At 42.4% G+C, this 26,408-nt stretch overlaps 1 protein-coding gene across 1 annotated transcript; it reads left to right on the top strand.

Annotated features, from left to right (window-relative positions):
• Positions 1 to 64: 64 nt before the first annotated feature.
• rimbp2b (RIMS binding protein 2b) lies at positions 65 to 25,567 on the top strand. Its single transcript, XM_053325000.1, has 20 exons — positions 65 to 166; positions 2,084 to 2,134; positions 4,378 to 4,582; positions 5,217 to 5,365; positions 5,976 to 6,055; positions 6,741 to 6,850; positions 6,934 to 7,806; positions 10,736 to 10,887; positions 11,380 to 11,593; positions 11,774 to 12,039; positions 12,337 to 12,486; positions 12,826 to 12,987; positions 16,514 to 16,622; positions 17,121 to 17,226; positions 18,603 to 18,807; positions 18,937 to 19,115; positions 19,597 to 19,696; positions 21,353 to 21,424; positions 22,506 to 22,640; positions 25,370 to 25,567. The coding sequence occupies exons 1-20, from the start codon at positions 65 to 67 to the stop codon at positions 25,565 to 25,567; spliced, it is 3,618 nt and encodes a 1,205-aa protein (XP_053180975.1).
• The last annotated feature ends 841 nt before the right edge of the window (positions 25,568 to 26,408 follow it).

Here is a 26,408-nt window from a genome sequence, read left to right as displayed (position 1 = left end):
ATGCCTCCCCCTCCACCATCCTCCCTCCCCGGCTCTCCACCCCTGCACCCCCTGCGGACAGCATATGCGCGAGGCTGCGGAGCGGAGGCAGCAGCTAGAGTTGGAGCATGAGCAGGCCTTGGCTGTACTCAATGCAAAGCAGCAGGAGATTGACCTTCTTCAGAAGGTAAGGGAACTCAGGTTACATAACACTAACAGCACCAGAGGGTCAGGCTTTCTTGTTTGCCCAGTTTGTGCCCGTGTCACGGGTCAAAGAGCTTTTTGTCGGGCACTGGTGCCATACATATAAGTCCAACAAAGGTGAACTTCAACTCAGAGTAGCACTCTCCATAGGCTGTGGCACTCCCCTCTCTCAACATTTTCATCACTGGCACTATTAGAGCTGTCTACTTAACCCCATCCTTCAGCTGTCTATCATTCTCCAAACCCTGAGTGCTCAACATTCCAGGAGCACTCCTCTTGTTTGTTACGAGCGAGCAAATCAAACATTCAAATCCTAGAGTAGATATGACACTTTTTAGAGGCTCGCTCAAACAAAAATGCTGGCTGAGGGCATTTGATGGTTGGGCTTCCTCTTCTGTGCGCCGGAGCTGACTGTAATGTCAAAGCAAGCCCAGCAATGTCTGAGATTGCTGATAGTGTGAACGTGATAAGAATTGTCACCAATGCCTTCTCCAGAAACAGTGCGTGTGCATCCCTGTGTTGCTGTTGCTGCAGTGTTGCTCTAACTTCACAGTCAGCCTTTCACAGGCAGAGTTCTCAGCTTTTTCTCTCATTAGCAGAAGCTCATTACTGCCTTATCTTCCTTCAGACACTGGCTGGCTCTCTGCATTCTCCTAAATTAATTGCCTGCAAAGTAGATTTATGAAATTGTAAAGTCCACAGATGCTCTTCATATTCATGTGGAACACTTGTTTTTCTCAACAGATGTTCCTAGTTCCCAAAAGAAAAATTGTGTGTGTTATGCTACATTTCTATACAGTTGAGTTGTTCTATAACGCTCAACCCTTATTCCCCTTCAATGCACTGGATTTATTTATTTATTATTGTTGGAACATAATTCTTATTTAAAATAATGTTTGTTTGCAGAGAATCTGAGTCTAGGCCAGTATTCTTAAACATGGCTTTAACAACCATTCTGACATGATACAGGAAACACTGTTTAAGTTACCGCTATATAAAGAGACCTGCACTGCGATGCACTGCAGCCACAAATATATGTCAGCACTGGTTTCAGTCACAGTACAAGGTACGTGGGATTGCAATGTCAGGACAGTTTACATAACAGTAAATCAGGTCTCAGACTCAAGCTGTTTGAGAAATCTGAGAGAAAAAAAAGCTGTATATACTCCAAGGCCAAGCAACTTGTCTCTCCCATTCTTCTCCCTCGCACCTATTATACTGCTCCACATATTTCGTAGAGGGATGCCGTTTGACATTGTATTTGCTGGAGAATACTGTTTTGTGCTTGTAGAGTGCTGTTGGTAATTAAGTGTTGCCGGCTTAACTGTTTCAGCTAAATGTTGTATTTACAAATGGAGATGGGAGAAAATCAAGATGGGAATGAAATGACACATTTGTGTGCCTGATATAAGAATAAAAATCAAAACGTGTGTGTGGGGTCTTGGTTTAGACAGACCCCCAGTTTAGAGGCTAATGCTCTTTCTAAGGTAAGTGTACTAAACTAACTTACAAATGCCCTCTTGATTATGCTGTATGAACTGTCTTGCATGCCCACAATTGTTTCATGTTGCATAACACATTGTTTTGACAATTAATTAGGTTGAAAAACACATCAAATGTGCAGTAAAAGGTGAAAATGGTATAAGAAAGGCTGCAACGTCGTGCCTTGTGCTGTATGTGGTAAAGTAAGAATAAACCTTTCCAAAAATCAAGACGCTGGTAATGTTAAATACAAGAAAAAGAAAGAATTTGCTAGTAAGATTTCAAAGCATTGGGGAGTATGAACAGAAACAGAGGCTTTCTTTTCAACCATTTTCACCCTTTCTTTGGTGTATTAAAATGCAACTAAACTGCGGCATAAATGAAACTGAACTGAAGCGCTGCACCCTGTGTTTCCCAGGCTCAGGTTGAGGCTAAAAAGGAACATGAAGGCGCTGTCCATCTGTTAGAGGTGAGCGTCTGGGCTCTGGGGGTGGAGTGGGGGTGGTGTTGGGGCGGGATGGGATGGGGTGAGTGTGTTTATGTGGCTGCTGCCTGAGGAAAAGGAACTAGTCAGCCCTCAGGGCAGACCTATGTATACCTAAAACCATTTCCTGCTGTTCTCTATTTTTTAAGTTCTCATGCATCAACATAGAAATCCTTGGCTTGAATGTATAAATTTCCTCTGAAAATACTGCTTAATTGACTTATCAACTACACATTTACAGAGTGGTGTAAATAGCCTGAATCACACATGCTCATTATCTGTTATTTCATTTTCCTATTAGCATTGTAATAAAGTGATTGGTATGAGTGTCAAAGCTGAGGGTAGTTTAAAGAGTGCTTTTCTTTCAAGATGTGTATGAGTGATCACATGTGTAATTGTGCTTTATTTCTTTCCTACATCTCTTTTCACTGTATGGGTGTGTGTTTATGCTTATACAGAACCACTTGGACAGCATGCAGGTATTTCAGAAATGTTTTTATTTCTTTACTTGATTTTTTTTTTACACCTTTCCCAGTATAGTCAGTAGGGTATACAGTGCCCCGATGTACTGGAGGTAAGATACTGTAACGCCACATCGCAAACCGAATTATTCATCCAGATCTAAGTAGTCTATTGAGGATGAAGATAATAAATATACATATGATACTCCAAAGGTAACATGAAGCGTACATCTATTAAGAGCTGATCTGATGTGAAGCATTTGCTTTTGGGTTTTCAGAGCTATTTAGAGCAGTTTCCGAGCGATCTTTCCTTGGGTTTTTACTCTCCACTCAGCTCTGTTTCCATTATCCATTGAAGCTAACTCACGTGTGGGAGGCCTTTTTTGACAGGCTGGGACATGATTGACAGCTTAAAGTGGAGGTCCCCCTCTCTTGATCATGAAGAAAAAGTCAGCTATACTTGCTAAACAATTGATGAAAAAGATTCCACTCGTAAAATTGAGTTTCAAGAATTTGCATTGATGCAACTTAATGATGGCTGCCTGAGGCCCCACTAACCGACCTCAATTCCACGTATTCAAAGCCCATCATCACAGTGTGGTGTGCAAATGTAACTTTTTAAAGTTGTTAAAAGCATATTGTTTTTACATGCAAACAAATCAAGCACCAGATGAATAAATAAAGGCAACAATTGTATTTTATTTGTAGAAGAAAATGCAAAAAAGGTTTTTAAAGCTTTTATGTTTTAAATCTTTTGAAGCCTTTCCTCTAGATGACATAGATATTAGATATGATCTTTGTATATTGATTACATACAATTTACAGTAGATTTCTGACAATATAACACTGTAATTTATTATCAAAGGATCACATATCCAAACAATGATAAATGTGATCCTTTTTTTTCTTGCATGTACTACATGTTATCCAGCATGTGTTTTACTTGCCATACAGAACAGAGATGTATGACACTATTACAACTAATTCCTCTCTGTGTTAATACACTAACTCTGGTCGACAAATGCAGGAATTCCTCCGTCGCTCCTCTCCTAACAGCATGTTTATGTGAAGCAACATGTGCATGGAAGTGTTTTAACAGAGCAGCGTAGAAAGTACTGTTGTAGTAGCGGCATTGCATTACTATGTGTTGGGCAGTGTTAAAACAAAAATTCCACGGCAGCTGCAGCGACCTTCAGAGTATCTCTGGTTCAGATTGAGGAGTTGATGTCAACAAACTATTATTCAAGTGAAGAAATCATGGTCTAGCACTTGGAATTTCCATTGCACCTGCCCAAACAAGTATGTTTTACAGTGTTACTGTAGACTGGCAATGAAGTTTCCTGCTCTGAAAACACAATGTGGTTTGGGTTTGCATACTACGTTGGAGCTTCTTCATTTTCAGAATTATTAATATTTGCTAATAGACGTGCATGTGTTTTTTCTATCCTTTTACTGTCAGTAGTAGCTGCGTAAAAAAGTCATTTCAGGATGTTTTTCTCTGTGATGACTGACCCACATCCTACAGTAAATCTCATTCCATGTTCTATTTGTGTGTGGACAGTCGACGTATAGCATCGTACCTACTGTACATATGTGTGTATTTTTGTGTGCAGAGAATCCAGTCCTGCGTCCCGTGGTTTTCTTATTTTCTCTTCTGTTGTTTTCCTATGTTTCCCTCATCCTGTCTCTCCCTGTCTGTCTGTATGTCTATCTCTCTCTCTCTCTCTCACTCCTCTCGCCGCTACTCTTCTCCCTCACCGTCATCAGGCCAAAGTGCGCGAGCTGGAGGAGAAATGTCGGACTCAGAGTGAGCAGTTCAACCTCCTGTCAAAAGAGCTGGAGAAGTTCCGGCTCCAGGCTGGGAAGTTTGATATCCTCAGCACTGAACCCATAACTTTATGTGAATCTCCCGGGTCGCCCAACAAATCCCTATCCCAGCTCCTCAATGGACTGGCTGCCCCCATAGGAAAAGGTACATGAATTTTTCCTATGATGTTTCACAGTATCTTTCAACACAGTCACATTTTCAAGTGGATTTCATTTCAGACTCAAGTCAAGTCATTTTACTTTATGTACCGTAACCTGACATAAGCACAGAGCTGTGTAGCTGAACACAGCAGAAATTAGAAGTCTGGAGGTAAAGGCTTCTGACTTAATTTGTAGTAAACACTAACTGTTAATGAAATAATCAATCATGGTGAGAAATAGCCTCTAGCTGGCTAAACTTGTTCTCTGTTTGTTTTTAAGAATACACAAATGCTTCATTAATTACGGTGGTATGTATCGTTCAGCTCCCGCTACATTATGAGGTTTTGATTTATTTCATAGGATTACAAATAGTTGCAGACTAAAATAAGAGGAACCTTTTAAATGATTAAAATACTCTACAGCATGAACCAGTTGTGCAATATCTGAAAGTTTCAAGTGTTTTTTAAATGTTTGAAGCAGTGTCGATTGCTCAATACTTGAATGTTTTTTTTTTATCTCTTTTTGAATTTGAAATATTTGGTGCTTTAGTGGATGGGCTCCAAATTATTAATATTGATCTATTAGTACTGTTAGATTGTCATTTGAGGATTTGACAAGAAACTTTGTTTGTTCTACAGGCAATGAGGCTCCAACCAGCAGATCTTTGATATCCGAGTTCATTCGACCGCTCCAGATCAGCTCAGACAAGCCCGAGCTCCTCTCTGTCAAGCCAACATTCCTCACTCGCACTCGAGCCAGCAGCCCAGCACGGGCTTTCCTCTCTGAGGTATCAGATAGTGACCATTTGCATCTCATATGGCTCATTTCTCCATTTGCTCCACTTTGCGTACAGTAACACTAGTATATAGAGCAAAATGGGTTGTAATAAAGTTGAATCTGAATCATGTTATAATGCTTTATGTTGACCTGTTTACCCAAATAAAATCCTTTGTAACAATTTTGAAAAAAAAAATGCTGCTTCATTTTAATCTGAGTAATGTGTTTGGGTTGAACAAGAGAAAATCCACCCAGCAGAGATGCATGACGTCTCCTGGTTTTACCCATTCAGGCTGAATATTTGGGACTGACCACTGATGCAAAATGTTTTTAGTCCACAGGAGATGAAAATTGAAATGAAAGAAATACCATATGAATTGTTCTTTTTTTCCTCTTTTTTTTTAAGTAGTGACCTCAGCACTTTTTCAATTTGTCTCTGAACAGTTTGACATTTCTATACAAAACATTCAGTTCAACGTTGAGTTCAGTAGCCTCTTTCTTCACAAGATGCAAAATAACTTAGAAGGCATACTTAACCTTATATAACCCTCTTAATATGAAAAGATGACGAAGGAGCATGTTGATGTTGAAAATATTTGTGCGTTATTTTCCTTCTCTAGATGGACAAAGAGCTCCGCTCAACCACCAGATCTAAACCGAGGTTCACAGGAAAGGTTCGTCTGTGCATTGCTCGGTACAGGTATGTATCTTACATAATAAACTCATAATATATTATTCACCTTCTATTTACAGCATTAACATTAAGCTTGTTTTCTTTTTTTCTGAGCCTAATTAAAATTATTTTAGGAAGATAGATTGTGTATTCACTTTAGAAATACGTCATGTGGCCTAAATGCCACCAGGAGCCTTGTGCTAACATTACAGGAACCCCCTAAAATCAAAGTGAAACAGCTGAATGTCCCAGCAGAGGGCAATGACCAACAACAGAGCTGGCTAAAAAATAATGAACTACCTCTTTAAGATGAGCTGCCTGCTCAGTGTAGAAAAGTCATGGACAGGTCTTGAGATTATTTGCTCTGTGAGTGTTAGGTTGTGGTTTTAAAGATGATTCAGTGTTATATCTAAACAAAATTACATGTCAGCACAAAAAATAATTGGAATCTTCAGAGCACAAATGTGTCAAACGGGGCCGGAGCTTTCAACCCGCATGGCCCTCAGCTCTCATATTTGTAAAAAACTTAAGTAAAGATATAAAAAGCCATCGATACAAACCTCATATTTCAAAGCAGCACTCTGCAAATATTTGTATTGATATACATATGAGGGAACTGCAGTTTTTACATAAAAGATTACACGTTAGAATGTTTTTTAAATATTTGTAAAATATATAACTTACAACCAAATGTTGGTTTTCTTTGTTGTAGTTACAATCCTTATGATGGGCCCAATGAGCATCCTGAGGCAGAGCTCCCCCTTGTGGCAGGGAAATACCTTTACGTTTACGGGACAATGGATGAGGATGGCTTTTATGAAGGTCTGGCATCCCTTATTATTTCCCCTCCTCATCTTTTAATATCACCACATTGCCAACCATCTCTTCTCCCTTTTATTTCTCAGGAGAGCTGCTGGATGGACAGCGGGGGCTTGTCCCCTCTAATTTTGTGGATTTTGTCCAAGATGAGGAGACACCCTCCGTCCAACACAGGGACACAGTGGCTAAAGAACCTGGCTACCTCAACCACAGTAGCCTGGGGACTCAGAGACTGGGGGTCAGCACAGGAATTGGGACAGGCATAAGCAGCCTGCTGTCTGACAGTAAACTAGACTGTCTAAGCACCAGCAGCTTGGGCATGGATCTCCTGGGCTCCTCCAGCAACGGGACAGGAACTTTGGATGTCAGCATTGACGAGATCGGTGAAGACATTGTGCCTTATCCCCGCCGCATCAACCTGATTAAACAACTGGCCAAGAGTGTGATTATTGGCTGGGATCCTCCTGTGGTCCCACCGGGCTGGGGCTCCATCAGTGGCTACAATGTCTTGGTGGATAAGGAGGTGCGCATGAGTGTCCCCTACGGGGGCAGGACAAAGTCTCTTATTGAGAAGCTCAATCTAGCCACAAACACCTACCGGATCTCGGTGCAGAGCATCACAGACCGGGGCCCGTCAGACGAGCTCCGGTGCACTCTGCTCGTGGGAAAGGACGTGGTGGTGGCACCTTACTACCTGCGTGTGGACAGCATTACGCAGGCCTCTGCTGAGCTCTCTTGGATGCCCAGCAACAGCAACTACAGTCACACCATCTTCCTCAACGGTGCGGAGTACGACATGGTCAAGGCTGGGGGGTACAAGTACAAGTTCTTAAACCTGAAGCCCATGACGGTTTACAAGGTGAAGGTTGTGGCGCAGCCGCATCAGGTGCCTTGGCAGCTTCCAATGGATCAGAGGGAGAAAAGGGAAATCTCTGTGGAGTTCTGCACTCAGCCTGCAGGTCAGCCTCCAAAACGTTAGTCACATTTTGACTTTTATCTCTTCAGTTTAACACAGTAATCAAGGGTGTAGGTTGGAAGGGACACAATAAAGTCACGTGCTCTTGAACCTAAACAAGTTTAATACTATTTCCCCATTTATATAGATTTATATCAATCTAGGAAAAAACTGATTATAATTGAATTGGTTTTGCGCTTTCACTAATAATGGTATTAGAGGGAAAAATGCTATGTAAATTGCTGTATTATTAATGCACTAACCCTAATAATAACTTTATGTGAAACAATGTTGTATTTCCATCTTTACTACAAAGATCACTGTGTATTGTTGCCTTGTCTTTAATGATTGAGGTTCATTTCTACCAACTTTTTTTTTCTTTTTGGAAAATATCAGCTATAAATGAAAACAGAGATTAAATTACAACTTTTTTCCCGAAAAAACATGCAACATGAACCATGCAAGATGACGTGTTTTTCGGCCCGTAATAGTGTCTGTAGTCTTACTCTTAGGCTGCATGCTGCTCCATCGACCTCCACCAATAACATAGTACAGGCTGTATGTTGCCTGAGAGGTAATAAGTAGGGCGAAAATAACCCTCAGAGCACTTTCTGCTGGTGTAGGCATAATTGTATAATTGTAAATGGTAAAAGGTAATTGCTGTGCACCCACCGTAATAACTGAAAATGACTCTGATGAATGTACCAAGAACTTCCCTCATCTAGATTTTGAGAGCTAGACAGTCAGACGACACTGTTTAGAGAGATTTTAGTGAGTTTCAGTGTGAAGAGGACAGGTCCCTTGCTTCCCAGAGGAAATTATGTCCTTGACAGCAATTCAGTGACTTTTTTGTAAGTCTTTTTGTAGTGTCTGGTTGTATTTTATATGAAAGTTGTATTTATTATTAAGAGGCAATGTTGTTCTCTAACCCCCCCAATCTGATTGCCACTCTTGTAGTCTAATACTCTGTTCTGTCTCAAAGTCATCTGATAATCCACAATGAAAGCCATCTGATAATTTACATCCCACACAGCAATGTTATTTATTTACCCAGCAACACCCTGCGAGCCCATTACATTTACAAACCTGACAAACATCTCAGCCATTTTCATTTTTTTCCCCAGCCACTTTTAGACTGCCCGAAGGATTTGTGTGTATGACTGCGATAAGAGACATGCATGGTAGAAACAAAAAAAAAGAAAAAAAGAAAAGTGCAGTGGGAAACACATCCAACAAGCCTTTCGCAGAGCACAGCTACATAACACTGGAAACGACAGGCTTTCAAAGCCAAATTAGTGTAAAAAATGAGCTATGATCTGTTGGATTTTTCTCTCCCATGAGGCTTGTTGATGCTTCGCTGCTGCCAACACTAACTTGGGTCTCGCAGCCTGACTCTCTTGCTATTGGAACTCTTTTTAAGTGAGAATATAATGAGAGTGATTCTTATTGTAGACAATGGATAGATACGGCGCAGTTAAAATACAGCTGAGAGATGTATAGTTGAGGGCAGCAATTCTAAAATTACAGACAAATACCACACTGCAGAAAAATGATATAATAATGTAAGTAAGAGCAAAGAAGATGAAAGAGAGAGAAGGGGAGGACAGAGAGGGAGCGAGACTGAAGTTTGAATTGACATTTTCTGCTGGCAGCTGACGAGCTCACATGCTGAGAGTTCATTAAATGATCCATCTATTGAACATGTTAATTAGAGGCGTCTGAAATAGTCTCAGTGTCGGTGGTGGACGGCTGTTGTCAATAAGGAGGACAGTGTCTGGAGGCACTTTAATAGGCTTTCACACTCTGCATGCCATTCTTCAAACAAGTGGCTTCATTAGTTCCTCGCGATACAACATTTTTATATTAGTCACTAAGGAGCAGCCTCCAGTTTCCTTCCTGTCCTGAAAATCTGTGTCTGTCGTTTGTGTCCAGCTTTAATGAAAGTAGCTGCACTGAAATATTCATTTAAACACTCATTTCAGTCCTCAGAGGAGCTTGTTTTCTTATGACGGGTGTAGTTTAAATATGACAGGAGGATATGAAATCTCCAAACAGCCACTGCTGCTGTTCCAAGACTCTGTGTGTTGTCTGCTGACAGCCGGCGTAGAAATATGATTAAGATCGTATTTGATGCAAATTCTCAGACACACACACACACACACACACACACACAGCTGTACGTTGCAGCTTGGAGATACTGCTGACTGCATCTGCTCAGCCTCTCTCCCTGTGTGACTGCAGGGGAGCAGCAGCACTGCACAGATGGGTATGTTGTTTAGTATGCAGGCAGCACTGACAGATTGTGGGAAAAGCAAACTGTGTTTTAAAAAAAAAAAAATGTAATGCTCTATAGAATATTATCGGTGAGAATCTGGCAACAGGATATTGCCGTGCACACACTGATGGCTGAATGTCTGCAAACATCCCTTTTTCAACCAGCGTTAATGCCTGCGCCCTGTATGAATGAACCTCGGGATACACACCATGAACCTGCACAGAGATGAGCATAGATATAACAAAATCATCCTGCTAATTGCAATATTCAAACAGAGTGAATATTCAAATAGCTGTCACCGTCTCATTGTATCATAGCTCATGCCAGCTGTCTTTTTGCAGTACTTGAAATATTCTAAATGTATGTTCATTTTCTTCTAGGTAAAATTGAATTTATTCCTTTTAGTATACATTGTGTTTTGTGATACAATTTTGTAGTGATACCCCGAGGTAAACCTGTATATTTCAAGACATATACTGTAATACAGTTTCCACCACATGAGAATATCCTCATTTCATACCACAGTGAAAAGGTTATGGAATGTGCTTTGTACTGAGGTCAGCACATTATTTTTTGATCAAATAGGCAGAAATGGTTCAGCCTTTGTTGAGCTGTCTTTCTTCCTCTTCTTATTCAGTATATGTGTTATGCTCCCCAGGGCCCCCTCTCCCTCCCCAGGAGGTGCAGGTCCAGTGTGGTCAGACGCCTGGGGTCCTGCAGGTCAGATGGAAGCCACCGCCTCTGACGCCTGCAGGGACCTCCAACGGGGCCAGTGTGATTGGCTATGCCGTTTGCACAAAGGGACAAAAGGTACTGAAATGTCAGAACAAGTCATTTTCTGTGAGTTTTGCAATACAGGTCTTTAAAAAAAAAGGAAAAAGTTGTCTTTGCCATCCTCAGCAGTGACTTCTGTGTGTAGTGCTCTATTGCCATCTCCTGGAGAAATGATATAATGTTGATATTTAACCCCCAGGGACAGGAATTAAACATAGATTCACTTATAGTTTTAAAAGGCTCCACTGTGCGACGTCACTGCGTCCCATTACCACAGAGAGTTATTACGTTTGTTATAAATTAATATTTGACTGTTCTCAAACAGGCCTGAAGTGGGAGCCAAGTTTAAACATTTTATGTCTCAGAGCTCCAAGACTATGAATCTGTCATGATAGATTTTAAGGATTTTTTGAAAATATTTTATAGGTAAAGGTATGAGAGCTGCATGTAGATGATGACAGTGTTTATGCATGTTGACATTCTGAATTGCCCTTTGGTAAGGACTGTCTGGTTCCTTTGTGAATACAGATAGCAGAGGTCTTGTACCCCACAGCAGACTATGTGACGGTGGAGTTAAACAGGATTCAGTGTCTGGAGGCCAGGGAAGTCATTGTAAGGACGTTATCAACACAAGGAGAGTCCCAGGACTCGCCTGTGGCCGTCATCCCGCACAATCTCCTGGGCTCTCCACGCCTCTCCCACCGAACCACAGCACCTCCCCACCCTATGCCCCACCCAGCACACTCACAAACTCATCCTCCTTATCCATCTACATACCCTCCGAATCACCCCCAGCCCCAGGTGCAGCCTATGCCTCGAGCACAGCCCCACACGCTGCCCCACGCACAACCGCACTCGCAGCCTGTTTGCCACCCTCCTCCTCCTCCTCCTCCCCAGCCTCATTTCCAATGCCACCCCATGTCCAAGTCCAAACCGCTCGTAAGTGCCAGAGAGCCAGAAACCAAAGAGCACGAGGTGGGCCTGCGGCCAGGCAAGCCCTGGGAGCGCTCCCCCTCTCCGCTGCCTCCCATGCGCGGACCCAACTTAGAGCCGCCGCACTTCCAGCCACGGCGATCACCCTCTCCTCAGAGGATCCTGCCGCAGCCTCAGGGAGTCCCCATCACCAACACCATCGCCAAGGCCATGGCCAGGGAAGCTGCCCAGAGAGTGTTCGCCGAAGGCAACCGGGTGCGTGAGGATTTCAAAAACAATACTCATCTAAACATGATTTTACAGTCAAACTGTCTGTTAGGATAGTAAGATTATTTCACTTATATATAAAAACTCATCATCAACCCATCATTTACAACATTTAGAATTAGCTTTCTAGATAAACTTACTTCTAGAAAACTATTGGTAAACTGTATCAGCAAAAAGTGAAAATTTAAACATTCTGTAAATAATTAAAAATAAGATTTGTAGACATATTATACAAACTTATTCAGGCACTTTATGATTCTAACATAAATGCATTTCTCTTGCCAGGTTGAGAACAGGAACATCTTCAGTGAGCGGGGTAGCACCCTGCATCCACTCAACTCTGATGAGGAGGAGGACGGCTACGACTCCCCTCATGCCAGAAGGAGAGGAGCCTCGGTGGATGAATTCCTCAGGGGCTCAGAGCTGGGCAGACAGGTACTTTACACAAAACACAACAAGCTGTGCTCAGCCAGGCAGCGTGTGCATCACTTGTTTCTATGGAGTCAGCGGTAACACAGGCAAAATCATAGCAGCACAACTTCATCATTTTAGTGCGCTTAGTGTAGCCGTATGGGAGTTTTATTTTTTAACAGTGTCGCTTTGTGGGTTTTTGGAAATCATTTATTAGCTTTTCTTATTTATCCATACTGAAAGCTATGGGGAAAATCAGGCATAACAGTGTCAAAGATGTTCCCAAGATGAAAAGATAAAAAAAAAAGAAAACTTTGAACTCAAACACTCTGGTTCCGTTAACCTCCTCTTGTCTTCTCTCAGCACCATCACCACCACTACAGCCACAGTGAGGAGTATCACACGGAGAGCAGCCGGGGTTCAGACTTGTCCGACATCATGGAAGAGGACGAGGAAGATCTCTACTCGGAGATGCAACTGGAGGAGGGGCGCAGGCGCAGCATCAACTCTCACAACACCCTAAAGGTATATATTGCACACCTTCAGCTTGTAGCGGCCTGGGGGAGGACAGAGGAAGGCTGGGGGAAGACGGGGGAGGGGAGATGAAGGGAGGGAAGGTCGTGCCATTTGCGGAGGTTCCTGCTCTCTCTCACAGGCTCTACCACCAGGTCCATTGTGGCTTTGCCCGGCTGAGCTGCCTCATATTAGCTGAATCAGCCTCCTCTCCCTAACCTTCTCCTCTACCCTGCCCCTCCAGCATCGCTTTATCAATTCAGGGCTGAGCTCATGAGAATGTCTACTGTATGTATACATACCTGTACAGCATGCGAGAGGGGAATGCTGTAAACTAGAAGTGTAATGTTTTTACTGGTTTCTATTGCATTTTGATACTTCACAGGAATGTTACACGTAAAAATCAAATATTAGAATCTGATATTCAAATTTAATATACTGTATCACACGGTCATGGCATATTAAGTGCACATGGGAATCTCATTTAAGTGAGTACTTAAATGGAAATATTCACTTTTGTTTATGTCTGTCATGTCCTAATGTCCAATTTTTCTATTGTCAATGTAGATGTTAACATTGTCAGTACATGATTCTGTCTTCATTTGGTCTGTTAGTGGGGATGTGTGGATGTAAAGCCAAACTGTTATGAGAGTGAGAGCTATTGTTAGTGGCTGATTGGTGATCTGTATTGTAGTAGACCTGCTATCAGAAGTCAATACAAAATCAATGCAAATTTCCCTGTGCTGTAATGTGGTGTTAATGAGGTCTATTTATTGGTGTATTTACTTTGAATTTACTTTAAATACACCAATGCTGCATCTCCTTTTTGTCATCACTATATATTTGTATATAACTGTTGCACATTATCTACCCCCCCCCTCCCCCTTTATATTTCTGTAAAAACATCAGTATTTTAAAATGTGTGTAGTAATGATATAAAAGCTTGAATTAGATATTGCTCAGGATGGAGAAGTTAAAGATGAATTTGCTTCATTTATTGTTTCCTGTGAGCACATAGATGCACATATGTTGCAAATGTGGAATTGTTGCAAAAGAAGTGTCCTATTATTATTTTTATTATTATCCTTAGTAGCTGGTTCTTCTGCTCATTCAAGCTTCTCATTGTTCATTTCTGGCTTTTTTTCTTCTTCTTCTTTCTCTTAAGATTAATTTATTGTTTTCATCCGCGTTAATGTTTTGATTTAACCCTCACCAGTGGCACTCACAGCGCCTGTCACCGAGACTTTTGTTTGGATATTTCACATTTCTCACGAGCAAAATTCCCTTTTCCACAGTTAACCTCTGTGCTCACGCTCAGTTTATCAGTTATTGCTCCATATTTTAGCCAGATTCCTGTTCAGAGCATGCCATTTCCTCCTCACGGAATGAGACTGCATGTCTTACTACATTGCCACAAATAACTAATTCTGTCTTTATTTTGTCTTCCCCCCCCCTCCCATTTATTCTATTCACATACTGTGTTGTTTCCTGCCTGTTCTAAAACCTTCGAAAAACTTTTCAACCCCTCCCTTCAAAAAAAATTTAAACTGAACCTTTTGAATTGAACTGACTAACTGAACTGTGAAAATGGGGGACTTTGCTTGGTCGTGACTGAAGGCGTATTACAAGCGTCAGGACCTTGCAGAGGAAAGAGACTGCTGGGACCTCCAGAGGGAGGTGGTGAAGCAGAAGTCTCTTCGAAGCAAGCGTCTCCACAGCATCCCCGAGGTGGCTGAGGAGGAGTCGGACAGCGTGGACTGCATGGGTCAGCGGCCCGGAACGCCACACACTCAGCGGAGGATGTATCCCCAGGATCCTCACATGCACAACCACCTCACCCCCGGCAAGAACTCCCGCCATCTACAACGCCAACGCTCCTCTCCTCGCTTCTCTGACAGCCGCTACTGCTACAGCGCAGAGGACCGCAGCTTGGGACGACCCAACCGCCAGAACACCAAGAGTCCTGACAGTGGTTTAGACTGCGGCAGCGAGGAAGAGGGCTCTCTAGGCCGGGGTTATCGAGGGTACTATACGCACGGGAGCCCAATGCGAGGGCCTGTGCGCATCATCCACTGTGAAGGCCCAGTAGAAAGGCGGGCGCTGGCTATGGGCCGTAAAAGAACTCTGACTCGACAGTGCAGCGTGGAGGAGGAGTTTGCCGATGTGCCAGTGACTGCAACCAAGTCGGTACACACGGGTGACTTTAGGAACAGGGAGCACTTTGGGCCTGTTCGGGAGGCCAGGCCACGAAACTACTCCAGGGAGGGGGCCCTGAGCGAAGGCAGGCTGAACGAGCTGGACAGGGTCTATTACAGTCCCCACAGGGAGGCTAGGGCCCAGTCTTTGTCCAGGCTCAACCGGGACCAGCCGCTGGTGTGTGATTCAGACTTTCTGCTGTACTTCCCATCAGCAAGCTGCAGCCATTAAGTTTTCTTACTGTTGTCTGTTTTTCTTTATGATTACCCCCCCTTCATTTCATTTGGCATTTTGTTTTTGGTTTGATGACAAGTTATCACACGTTCATGGTTGGTCTGATTTGATGTTTTACTTTGTGTGAATTACTTTGCTTGTACTTCGAATGTCAGGTGGATTTTTAAAGTAAAGCTTTTAATTACCTAAAGGCCATTTAACTAAGTTTTGACTTCTCATGTCTTTGAGGGGAAAGGTTCCATTTAAAGGAAAGCAGCAGCCCAGCTGCAGCAGTTTCTCTGTGCAGTGCATGGGGACATGCTGCCCCTATCTTCTCCCCTGCCTTCTCCCCGCCAGCTGCCAGCTTCATACTGTATGTCGTTCTTCATGTCTCACCCTGTTGGGTTGCAGCCATACAGCTCCACCTTGTGCTTGGAGCTCTATTTCAGCATCTCTTTGCTCTCATTGCTTCACATACAAAGATCACGTCTTTTCTGGCCTGCGGTGACTCATTTAGTCCATCATCTCTTTGCTTGTCTCTTTCACTTGTTTCAGCAAAAAAAAAAAAAAAACATTCTGTGGTTCATCATCATTTCTCATTCATTAAATGTTTTGATTGTTGTTACACTAAGCCCCAGGCGGAGGCTGTAATGGCCTTCCTCAGCTAAACACATCTTTGTCCATTCTCTATCACACTCATCCGTCCACTTGAACTCTTCTTCTCATCTGCTTTTTCTCTCCATTCTTTACTCATCATTTATATCGTTTGTGCCGTCATCTGCTTCCTTTTCTCATCAAGGAGCTGACATGCACAGAACAAAACAAACCAAACAAATGGTCTTTAGCTAAGCATCTGACCCTCCCTAACCCTCTGTCCATGTTGTTATGTTGGGGATTGATTTGATTTACTTGTTTTGATGGTTTGTTGGGTTTCTTTCTTGTTTTATGGATTATTTTTTTTACTATTATTTTGCCTCCCTAAGTACAAATGGAAGACAATCATTTGCTCTTATGGTGTTTTAGTTGTTTTAACAGGAATGTGGGATTCTTTTAAATGATTTTAAGCTTTTCTTTACAATGCAGGCAGTTTAATGGTGTAACCTCTTGTTTGTTGTTTTTTACTCTAAAGATCATTGGGAACTCGCCATCACATGGAAGTGCCGATCTTCTGGACCACTCGGGGAGGAGGCCGGTTCACATCGGCACCCCCCCTCAGCGACGGCCCATCCCATCCATTGGTTAGTGAGGTCACCACATGAGGAGACGCCTCATCCCCACCTGCAGGGCCACTGATGTTTGTGCTATTTATACCATGTGTATCCCTTACCCATGTGAGCCGAGCTGTACATCTCTTCCATAGAGCTTAAACAACCACATAGACCCTTTTTTGTGGGGTGTTTGCACACCCCGTAGCTGTCCATCCCCATGAGCTGGATTCGCCAAATGTTCACATGCAGTTTTGCAGGAAAGTTATCCCCTATGCCTGTGTTTACTCTGGGTTAACATGTTTTACATGACCACCCAATTTGACCTCCCCGCAACAGTGCAAGCATTGCTGTTTTACACCCAGTGACTCCAGAGTGAAACCTGTTGCCTTGTACACCCCTCCCCCTCTCCCACCTCAGGGCAACCTCATCATCCTACTGTCTCAGCATGATTGAATGGGCCATGTGGTAGAGCAGAGTGTGTGTGCGGGGGATCTCTGACCGTAACGTTGTGATTGGTGTCTTCTATAGAGATCACCATGGACAGTAACAGTGAGGGGAGTGAGGGGAACCTCTCACCCGTCAAGGAGGATGTTTACTATGGCAGTGTAGCTCGGCGAAGGATATGGCGATCTATGTCCTCAGAGGATCAATATGGTATGTGGTGCAGCTTCTCTCCAAGATGAAAATTCACCTTGACAATGCCAGAAAAGGCCAAGAATCGTTTCTGAACACATGCAGTGATGTCATGGTGGTCTTTGTTCTGTGCTGGACAGTTAGCTGCTTTTGTTTAGCTTAGCTTAGCTTAGCTGAATAAGCTGACGGGGGAAGACAAGACTGGCCACTTTTCCCGTTGCTGGAGAATGAAAATCCCTTCCCTGTATGTACTCCTATTCCTTCAATCCCAAGAAACCCCAACCCACCCACTCTTCCCATTCACCACTCCATATCCAGACCACTCTCCCACTCCAATGCAATTTAGCCCACCCTCCTATTTGCTAGCCTCTCCACCACCTCCTCTTTTCCTTCTCTTCCCACCTTTCTGGGCCAGTCGCCCTTCTTCACTCTTAATTTTGCATGACCCGTTAACAATACAGTGAGAAGGAAAGATACATTATTGGATGAGTTAGTGCATTCTTGCATTGTTGGTATTACTCAGTTGCACATTCATTAACTCTGCTGCCATCCAAATCAAACATACAAGTTTTTACACTCTTAAAGCACATTTTACATCTTTCAAAAAGCATATTTCAGTTGCTTGCCGTAATATGTCTGAGTCATTATTCAGACTTACTACTTTCTGCCATTGAAACATTTAACATGGTGATCCATGAGAAGCATGGGGAACTGATATCAGGGTCATCCCTTCCCCCTCACTGTCCCTGATATCTATGTTGCCAAGAACTGCTGGGGCATTTGATGTGTTATCTCCCTCAGGAATGTGCCCCCTTTGCCCTTTTTTTGTTGCACAGTGTTTCCAGATGTGGCCTAAAAGCATGACATGAAACTTGCATTTGATGTAGGAATGCTCTCCTCATCATGTCCAGATCCCAGGAAAGCATGCATGTTAAACAGCCTCTGTGAGATAAGGCAGTGAAACAGCAATGAACAATAGTCCAGTGTTACTTGTTTCCTCCTGATGTGCACAGTCATTCAGTTTCCCTTGCACCCCAAAAAGCTGCTTGACATGTGTTTCCTGTGTGTGCTGTGTTGTGCCGTGTTCTATGATGTTTAGTGACTGTCACGCCCAGCAAGCAGAGATGTGTGAACGAAGAACCCCTGCTCTCCTGTGAGCAGCGAGCCTATATTGTAAAAAGCATTTTTGCTTCTAGTGCGTCAACACAACGGCAATATAGTGAAACCGATTAAAACGACAATTATCGCATTCGATCTCTGGCTCTTTTTTCACACATGCATCTCATCGCCCTCTCCCCTGTCAGCTCTAACAAAGAGACATCTTCTGCTCTCATTGCCTCTACAGCCAGCGTGGCTGTATAAGGCTGGTAGTAGCAGCAGAGGCCTCCTCTATGTTTCAGACGGCTATGGCGGACGCAGGCACGGGCGGGGACGGCGTTCCCCGGAGTACTACGAGGAATCGGAGCTGGAGGAGATGACCCGTGTGTTTGTGGCTCTGTTTGACTATGACCCCCTGTCCATGTCTCCAAACCCTGATGCTGCTGATGAGGAGCTGCCTTTCAAGGAGGGCCAGATCATCAAGGTGGTGGCTCCATGTTTTGACATTACTAAAAACTTACAGATGGGTGTTAAATACCGACCAACGCTTTTGCAAAACACTCGAGGTTTTTATGGTTTCTGTCCTTCCCCTGACTCTTTGTTGTCTTTTTAGGTGTTCGGGCATAAAGACACGGATGGCTTCTACAGGGCAGAAGTCCGAGACCGAGTTGGCCTGATCCCGTGTAACATGGTCTCTGAGATCCAAACAGAGGATGACGAGATGATGGGCCAGCTCCTCAAACAGGGCTTCCTGCCACTCAACACTCCTGTGGAGAAGTTAGGTGAGACATCGTTTTCCTGTCTACTTTTACTTCAGTGTCTATCTGGCCAGCTTTATTCTCTACTAAACTGTTCTCTTACTGACACATTTCTCCTTTCCTCTACTCTTTCCCACTTAATTATGTTTTTTTTTTTATGCTTTCCTGTGAAGTGAACTGTGACCGTTTCAAAGATGGCCGCTCAATAAATCGCAGGTCCAGAAAGTCCAAAAGAGGTCTGTGTCCACTGAGATTTCCTTCTGCTCTCTGCTTCATCCCCCCCCCCCCCCACTCCACACTGTCCTCCTTTTATCATCTGTAAACTGTTTGTGGCTAATTTCCCCCGATATTTTGCAATCTGCGACCATGAACACGCGATCACAGTTTGCAAAGATTGTTAAACTTGCAAAGCTATTGTGTAGTGACATCACATCCTCTAGTGTTTTTACATTATTCCCAACTCTTTTCTTATGTCTCTCTTTTTCTTTTGGATCACTTCTCCTCTTCAAAGAGAGGAACAGGCGGAGCGGTCGTCAACACCCGATGTCAACGAGGAGGATGGTGGCCTTGTATGACTACGACCCCCGAGAGAGCTCCCCTAATGTTGATGTAGAGGTACTGTCCTCCTGTATAAGCTCCAGCTATCTAGTTTGTCTTGACCATTCTCTGTCACCACCATTATGGAATAAATGCATTAAAGCAGTCAAAGCACAAAACATTCGAGGTGCATAGGCACTATAGTAAAGAACCTTCTATTTGTAAGCTTAGAATTAGTTCAGATTTTGTGTGCTCATTTTCTCTCTCTTGAGAGTTCAATGAGAAGGTCCATACCAGGCAAACATTACAGTTGTTCTAATCTCATTTTACTGTTGGCAAGAAAGTGAATTTCCCAGAATGTCACCTGATTCCTTTCGGTGTGATTCAGGGCCATGTGTGCACAGGTGAGCTTAAATGAGGAGTTATAGTTAGCACTAGAGACCGACTGATATATAGGTCAGCCGATATTATTGGCCGATATTGACCTATCACAGATATATCTGTATCAGCCTATATGTTGTCCGATATGTGCCGATGTTTTATAAGTTAAATAGGTAGCATTTAATGTACATTTGATCCTTTTTCTTAATTCAAGTTTAATATACGTACATTTTTTGTTATATGTGTTTTTTGTTATAATGAATTTAATTATAGTTATTTATAATTATTTAATTCCCAGTAAAGTTTACTATTCCAGAGTCATTTTATATAGTAAAGTTTATTGTCAAATGGTAAAATATTACACCATTACATATTTTTATTATTTAAGTGTTTTTACGGGGTCATGGCAAAAAATGTATGTTTATGTGTATATTTTTATATATAAATTCATTGATTGATATATTGATATCAGGATGTTTTTACTCTTTAATATCAGTATTGGCGTTGGCCCAAAAAATCCAGGATTGGTCAGCCCACTTAGCACTGTACTGTATAAGCAAGGATTCAAAGTACTTTCCCGTGCTATGTTTTTTTTTCACCCTAGTTTCACTTACTCTCAACTTTGTATTGGCACTGACGCAGGCAGTATGAGAGCCACAGCCTAAATGAGTGTACAGTTAGCACTGTGTAAGCGAGGATTGAAAGTACTTTCCCGTGCTGTTTTTTGCCCCCTCCCACCCCCCCACTCCCCTGGTTTCACTCACTCTCAACTTTCTATTGGCACTGCCACCGACACAGTATGAGGGCCACAGACTGAATGAGGAGGTGAGTGAGGGTGAGGAGGGTACGGTACTGTCTGCTCTGTGTGTGGTGTTTCCTCCCCCCCATTTGTTGGAGTGCGAGGGAGGAGGCGGGCTTCGGATAACGGGCCACGGCCCTCTGTCCCTGATGGTTATGAATACAGCCCCTCATGCATTGCCTGAGCTAGCATCTCCCCTCCTCGGTTTGGTCTTTGTGTGGACATGTCTCCTACATACTGTACATTGGCTATGTTTGGTTTGTGTGTTCTCGAGACTCCTGTAGGAGAGATGTGCCCAGTGTGTTGCAGTCCTGTCTTCAAAGTTCCAACATTTGATGCATTTATAGTTGCAACAGTCCGTCTGCTTAGACTGAATTGACACTCGTGTTTAAGATGCATCACATTGATTTGGAGAAGGAAGCACAGCATTTCAAACTCATCAAACCCTCATAGATGTGATGTTTTGGAAATTCTTCTGCACCCATAAACAGCTGTAAACAACAAGAAAAGTACAACAGGCCAAATGTTTCTCAAGACTCTTTCTTCTTTGACAGGCTGAACTGACTTTCTGTGCCGGTGACGTCATCACTGTCTTTGGCGAAATAGATGAAGATGGCTTTTACTATGTAAGTACTAAACATTTCTATTTCCAACAATTCTGATAATCGCCTCTGTTCTTTTGATTCCTTTATTACATATTACATCTGTACAGTTGTGTTAAACACAGTTTTACATAAGAACACATCTGTGCAAATTTACACATAAAGTTGTGGAATGGGAAGAGTTCTCAGAATGGTTCTGGACCTAAAAGCCTCTTTCATTTTGTAGATGACTTACAGATGGAGCACTGCCATAGCTTTGATGAACAAGAAATAATCATGGTTAATAATCAGTTGAAATGAAGAGCAAATATCTTAACATGGTGCTTTGATAAAGAGTGAAAGGTGTATAGCTTGTGCAAAAGTTGGTGAAATCTCCTCTGTGTTCATAAGTTGATTATTTAGTCTGTGTGCTGTTTGATGCTGGACAGGAAGGATACAATATGTTTATCAGAGCATTATAGCAAGCTGCTCAAAATGACACTGCGGCAAACTATGAGGGTTTTTTTTTAAAAATGGTAAGGTTAAAGGGATATTCTGCATTTTTTGATGTAGGGTTGTATGAGGTTCTTTTCCATAGTCTGCGTATTACCTGCTGTAGATTTGGGTCGGCATGCTCCCAGTTTGGAGAATCAGGCAGGTGTACTGGCATGGAAGCTAAGGAATGAACCGCTGTAGATGGGGCCAGCAAAAAACTGTAATACACCACAGATCAGCTGGTTGCTGCTGCAGCATAATGCAGTACGGGTCATGCATGGGATTACAGAAGCTCTACAGTTGCGACAGTGTAGTGCCAAAGGAAAGGGCTGTCTGATGTCTGATGGCGAGGCAAAGCGGTGAAAATACTCTAAATATAGCGTACACTGCTTAGCTTCTCCAAAACTAGGGGCGTGCAGACCCTCATCTACCCTCATACACTGCCTATGAATAACTAACTACAATGGGGAAAACACCTCCAGAACCAGCAGCTCCTCCCACTTCTTAACTCTATTGTAGCTTGAATTTGCATGAGGAGAAATTGTTCATCTGGGGTGCAACATGTACATCAATCATCATCATCATCTACATACATCAGGGGGGAGTCTCACTGTCCTTGTGTGTTCCTCAGGGCGAGCTCAATGGACACAAAGGACTTGTTCCTTCCAATTTTCTAGAAGAAGTGCCTGATGATGTAGAGGTTTTTCTCACTGACTCAACATCTCGATACCCCCAGGACACTCCAGCACGGATAAAGACCAAAAGGGTACATGCTCCTTCGCAGTACTAGCCCTCTGTCATCCATTTACTCTTTTTCAGTTCCCTCTATCTCCTTTAGTTTCGTGTCTGTGCGTGTGTGTGTGTGTGTGTGTGTCTCACTGGTCAGAGTACGATGAGATTTCTGACTTACGCTGTAAATAAGTAGATGTCTAAAATCTATGAAAAAGAAATATGAAATATTTAAAGACTAATACTTGACAGAGGTATTTTTATTTTTCATGTTTACTGCTGTGAAAAGGGTTGGGTGGGGAGGGGGGTGGGGGTGTTCTGCATTGTGTAATACATGGATATATTGTATTTATAAAGAATTCTCAATGAGAGTAAAATGGAGGGGTGGGGTGGGGTGGGGTGGGGTTAAGCTCCTGTGACTTTTTACTTGTCTGTCATGTCTTGAAAAACAGCAGTTAACACTTTTTTGCACATGCGTATTTAGCATTCTAACAGATGATTTATGAATATATTATGTGTTTGATCTCAAATCATTTCTAATAGAGTAAATAGTTTTGATGTACTGAAAGATAAACTATGTAGTGTGTAGCTCAGCATGTTCTATAGTCCAGATGCATGAATCCCTGAACATTTTATATAAAGATAAGTCTAGTGTAGTACAACTTTTGTATCTGCTCCTTGAACGCCTTGTTTTGTATATTGCTTTCTTGTAAAGTAGGTCACGTCGCCTATGTTGCCATCAGAGAATAATTTCAGAAGTAATTATTTAAAAAAAAAACCCAACAACAACAACAATGTAAATATGTGATGTTATTTTTGTGTTTAACGAATAATGCAATTGTTTAAATATTAATAGGTGTCATTCAGATATTTCTTTCCTTGTGTTCTAATTTGCCATTGTCATAGTGCAAACTATTGAAATGCCATCACCATATATTTTTTTTTATTTCTTTTCCTCACCCGCTTGGCAAAACAGAAGAAGAGTGTTCATTTCACACCTTAAAGGCTCTGTTTCCGTCACGTAAGTGAGCAACTGAGGATACCAAGATTACGCTCCCCTCGTCTAATGCAGATGACATGGGTACCCTTAGTTTCTGGTATGCAACATGTATACTTTATATGACATTCCTTTAGTGCTGCTATACCTGTAGGTAGTTTTAGGAATCTTGTTTGTTTCACTAAAACACTCAGTGCTGTTTGTTGGTAGGAGACAGTAACCCTAGCCAATGCATTAGACAAGAAGTATGGTATCTTCAGTTGTTTCTCTGAGTGTTGTACATGACAATGTCCGTCTTCTGAAATAAGTCTCCTGCTGTAACTCATGGTAAGCTAAAAGGCCAGTGTTGCACAATTACCCTCTGTTATTAAAAAAAAACAGCACTGCTAACATTTAGACTACTTTCAGTGCAGTATGACATGCTGCATCCTGTAGAGGAATACAAAAAAAAAACCTACCAATTCTATGCAAAAACCCAAAGAAAAGTGTCAACATTATGTTCATTTGGTTTAGTATTTCTAATGTCAGTTGGCTTTTTTTTTGCTCTGGCCAAATTTAGGACCCTTGTTAATGTTTCTGTCTAATATTTTTCCTCTGTATGTAAAGAATACTGTGAAATTGTAAGAAGAAAATGCGTTCTTCCTCATTTTGAGGATCATGAAATAAAAACAAAAATCGGTTAGCATTCTGTGCTTCAAATCAGTATCAAGTTTGTGAAGCAAGGTCAACAAAATTGCCAACTAGAAGAGTTACTGATTTAAAGTGAGACTATGTCATGTTTTTGCTGAACTTCAGACATAGTGGCTGTAAAGTGGTAATTATAGGATCATGCTAGATGCTAAGCTATTGTAACAGTTGGACATGTGGAGAAGAGTCCATTATACAGCAATATTTACCTAAAGTTTTCTAACATTAGCCACCAGCTACTGCTCATACCACACCAAGACTAGCTGTAGCAACCCAAACCCTCTGGTGTGTTGAATGGAGCAACAGTGTGTTTTCTTATTAATTCAGCTTTACACTTGTGAAAAGAGGAGTTGTGCTATATTTTCTCTCAGAAGTTACATAACCTAGTCTCACTTTAACTCAGCATGATAAAATACTCGAAAGATTTTGATATGTTACATGTTCTGGCGTGTTGATTCTAATCACACATACTGTATATAGAAATACAGCCTCATATAAATGGAATCTTTAACCATCTGTCTTCCCAAAAGTGCAATTTTAAAGAGCCTTTTAGCTCATGATTACAGAAAAGGAATAGTGACTAGTAGTTTCTCTGTAACCCAGTTGTATCAGTAAATATCTATATCTATATATATATATATATATTTAAGAGGAAGGAAAGTGAATGTGATATAAATATGTCCCACTTGTCCCCAAATGCAAATGTATCTGTTTATGTGAGAGAGAACTGCCCTGCCTTTGATAGTCATTGTTGGGAAATGTTGTCATCTTTACATTGATGTGGAAGTTTAGTCAATGTTTGAGTGAATCATGCTTAAATTCTGTGTTGTAGCTTATTCATAGCTTCATATCAAATGCTGTTTCTACCTGGTAGAGGGGGGAGGGGGAGGAGAGGGGTGTGTGTGTGTGTATATATCTATACCTGAGTGCGCAGGACAACATCCAGGGAGGTAGACTTCAGAGCTATGGTGACCCTGAGAGACAGAAAGGACTTAAAAAGAGGGGGAGTAGTGACTGAGGTGTGACAGACGGCTGGCTGGCTTTTTAACACCCTCAACTGTCCCTTACGGGTCTCCCATTAGGTTCCATTGGAAAAATCGGGTCCGCCCAGAAGAGCAGCCTCTCCCACAGTGCGTCCGCACATCCCTGGCTCCGGCCCTGCCACCGTGGGGCCCGGCAGTCCCATCAGGGCCCCACTGGACATGTACTCCTCCAAAAAGAAAAAGGGACTGCTCTCCAAAGGGAAGAAACTTTTGCAAAGACTTGGAGCTGTAAAATAATTTCTCGACATACTCGGGAGGGTGTCATCCACTTTCTTGTAGTGTTCAAAAGAAAAAGAGAAGAAAAAAAAATGAATACAGTGGACAGGTGGCATTTGTGAGCTAAGCAAATGCTTTATTCTTGTACATCTGTTGTATACTAGAATATTTGTATTTATTTAATCGTATCAACTACATATTTTCAATACATTTCATATTATGGTCCCGAGACCTCATGGTATCAGCCGATGTAGTGTTGAGAGGATCTTTAGCTCCAAGTCTCTGGCTGATGGAGTTTTGCTGTAGGCAGAGACAAGGCCCAGGGTCAGTCTGACGGCACTTAATGCACCACATCATGCCTCAGTCTGATCTGTGTCTCTGCATACAGAAATCAGAATGTCATTCACGCAGCGAGGGCTCGGTTAAACCTTTGAGTCCATTTTTGAATCCGAGAAATAAAATGGAAAAAAAAAAGACTTGGATGGCCTCGAATTGAACTTGTTCAAAACAGCCAGTCACATAAGTTGTATGAGGTTTGCATGCTTAATTCAGCACATTCCCTCCTGAAACACAACACCCCCCACCCCTCCCTGCCCCCGCCACCACCACCACCACCGCCCCCGAGAGCGCAATGCAAGTGTGATGGGCTCAGTGCGGAACCTGGAGCATGCAGTACTTTAACACTGGCGTGGCTCATGTGCTGTGTGGTAATACTGTGACAAATCAGCAGAAATAATTGATATTCTTTCAAGTATAGCGATAGAGGCGAGTGCCCTCCCCCCACCCCGCCCCATAGACAAAAAAAAACAAAAGCACATACTGTACTTACAGGGTCTCTGCAGTGAAATCGGCCTGTTCTGTC

This window comes from Scomber japonicus, chromosome 9, assembly GCF_027409825.1.
Source record: "Scomber japonicus isolate fScoJap1 chromosome 9, fScoJap1.pri, whole genome shotgun sequence".
Taxonomy (NCBI): Eukaryota; Metazoa; Chordata; class Actinopteri; order Scombriformes; family Scombridae; genus Scomber; species Scomber japonicus.
The sequence above is the reverse complement of the archived record's forward strand: the minus strand, read 5'-3'. Positions and strand labels throughout refer to the sequence as shown.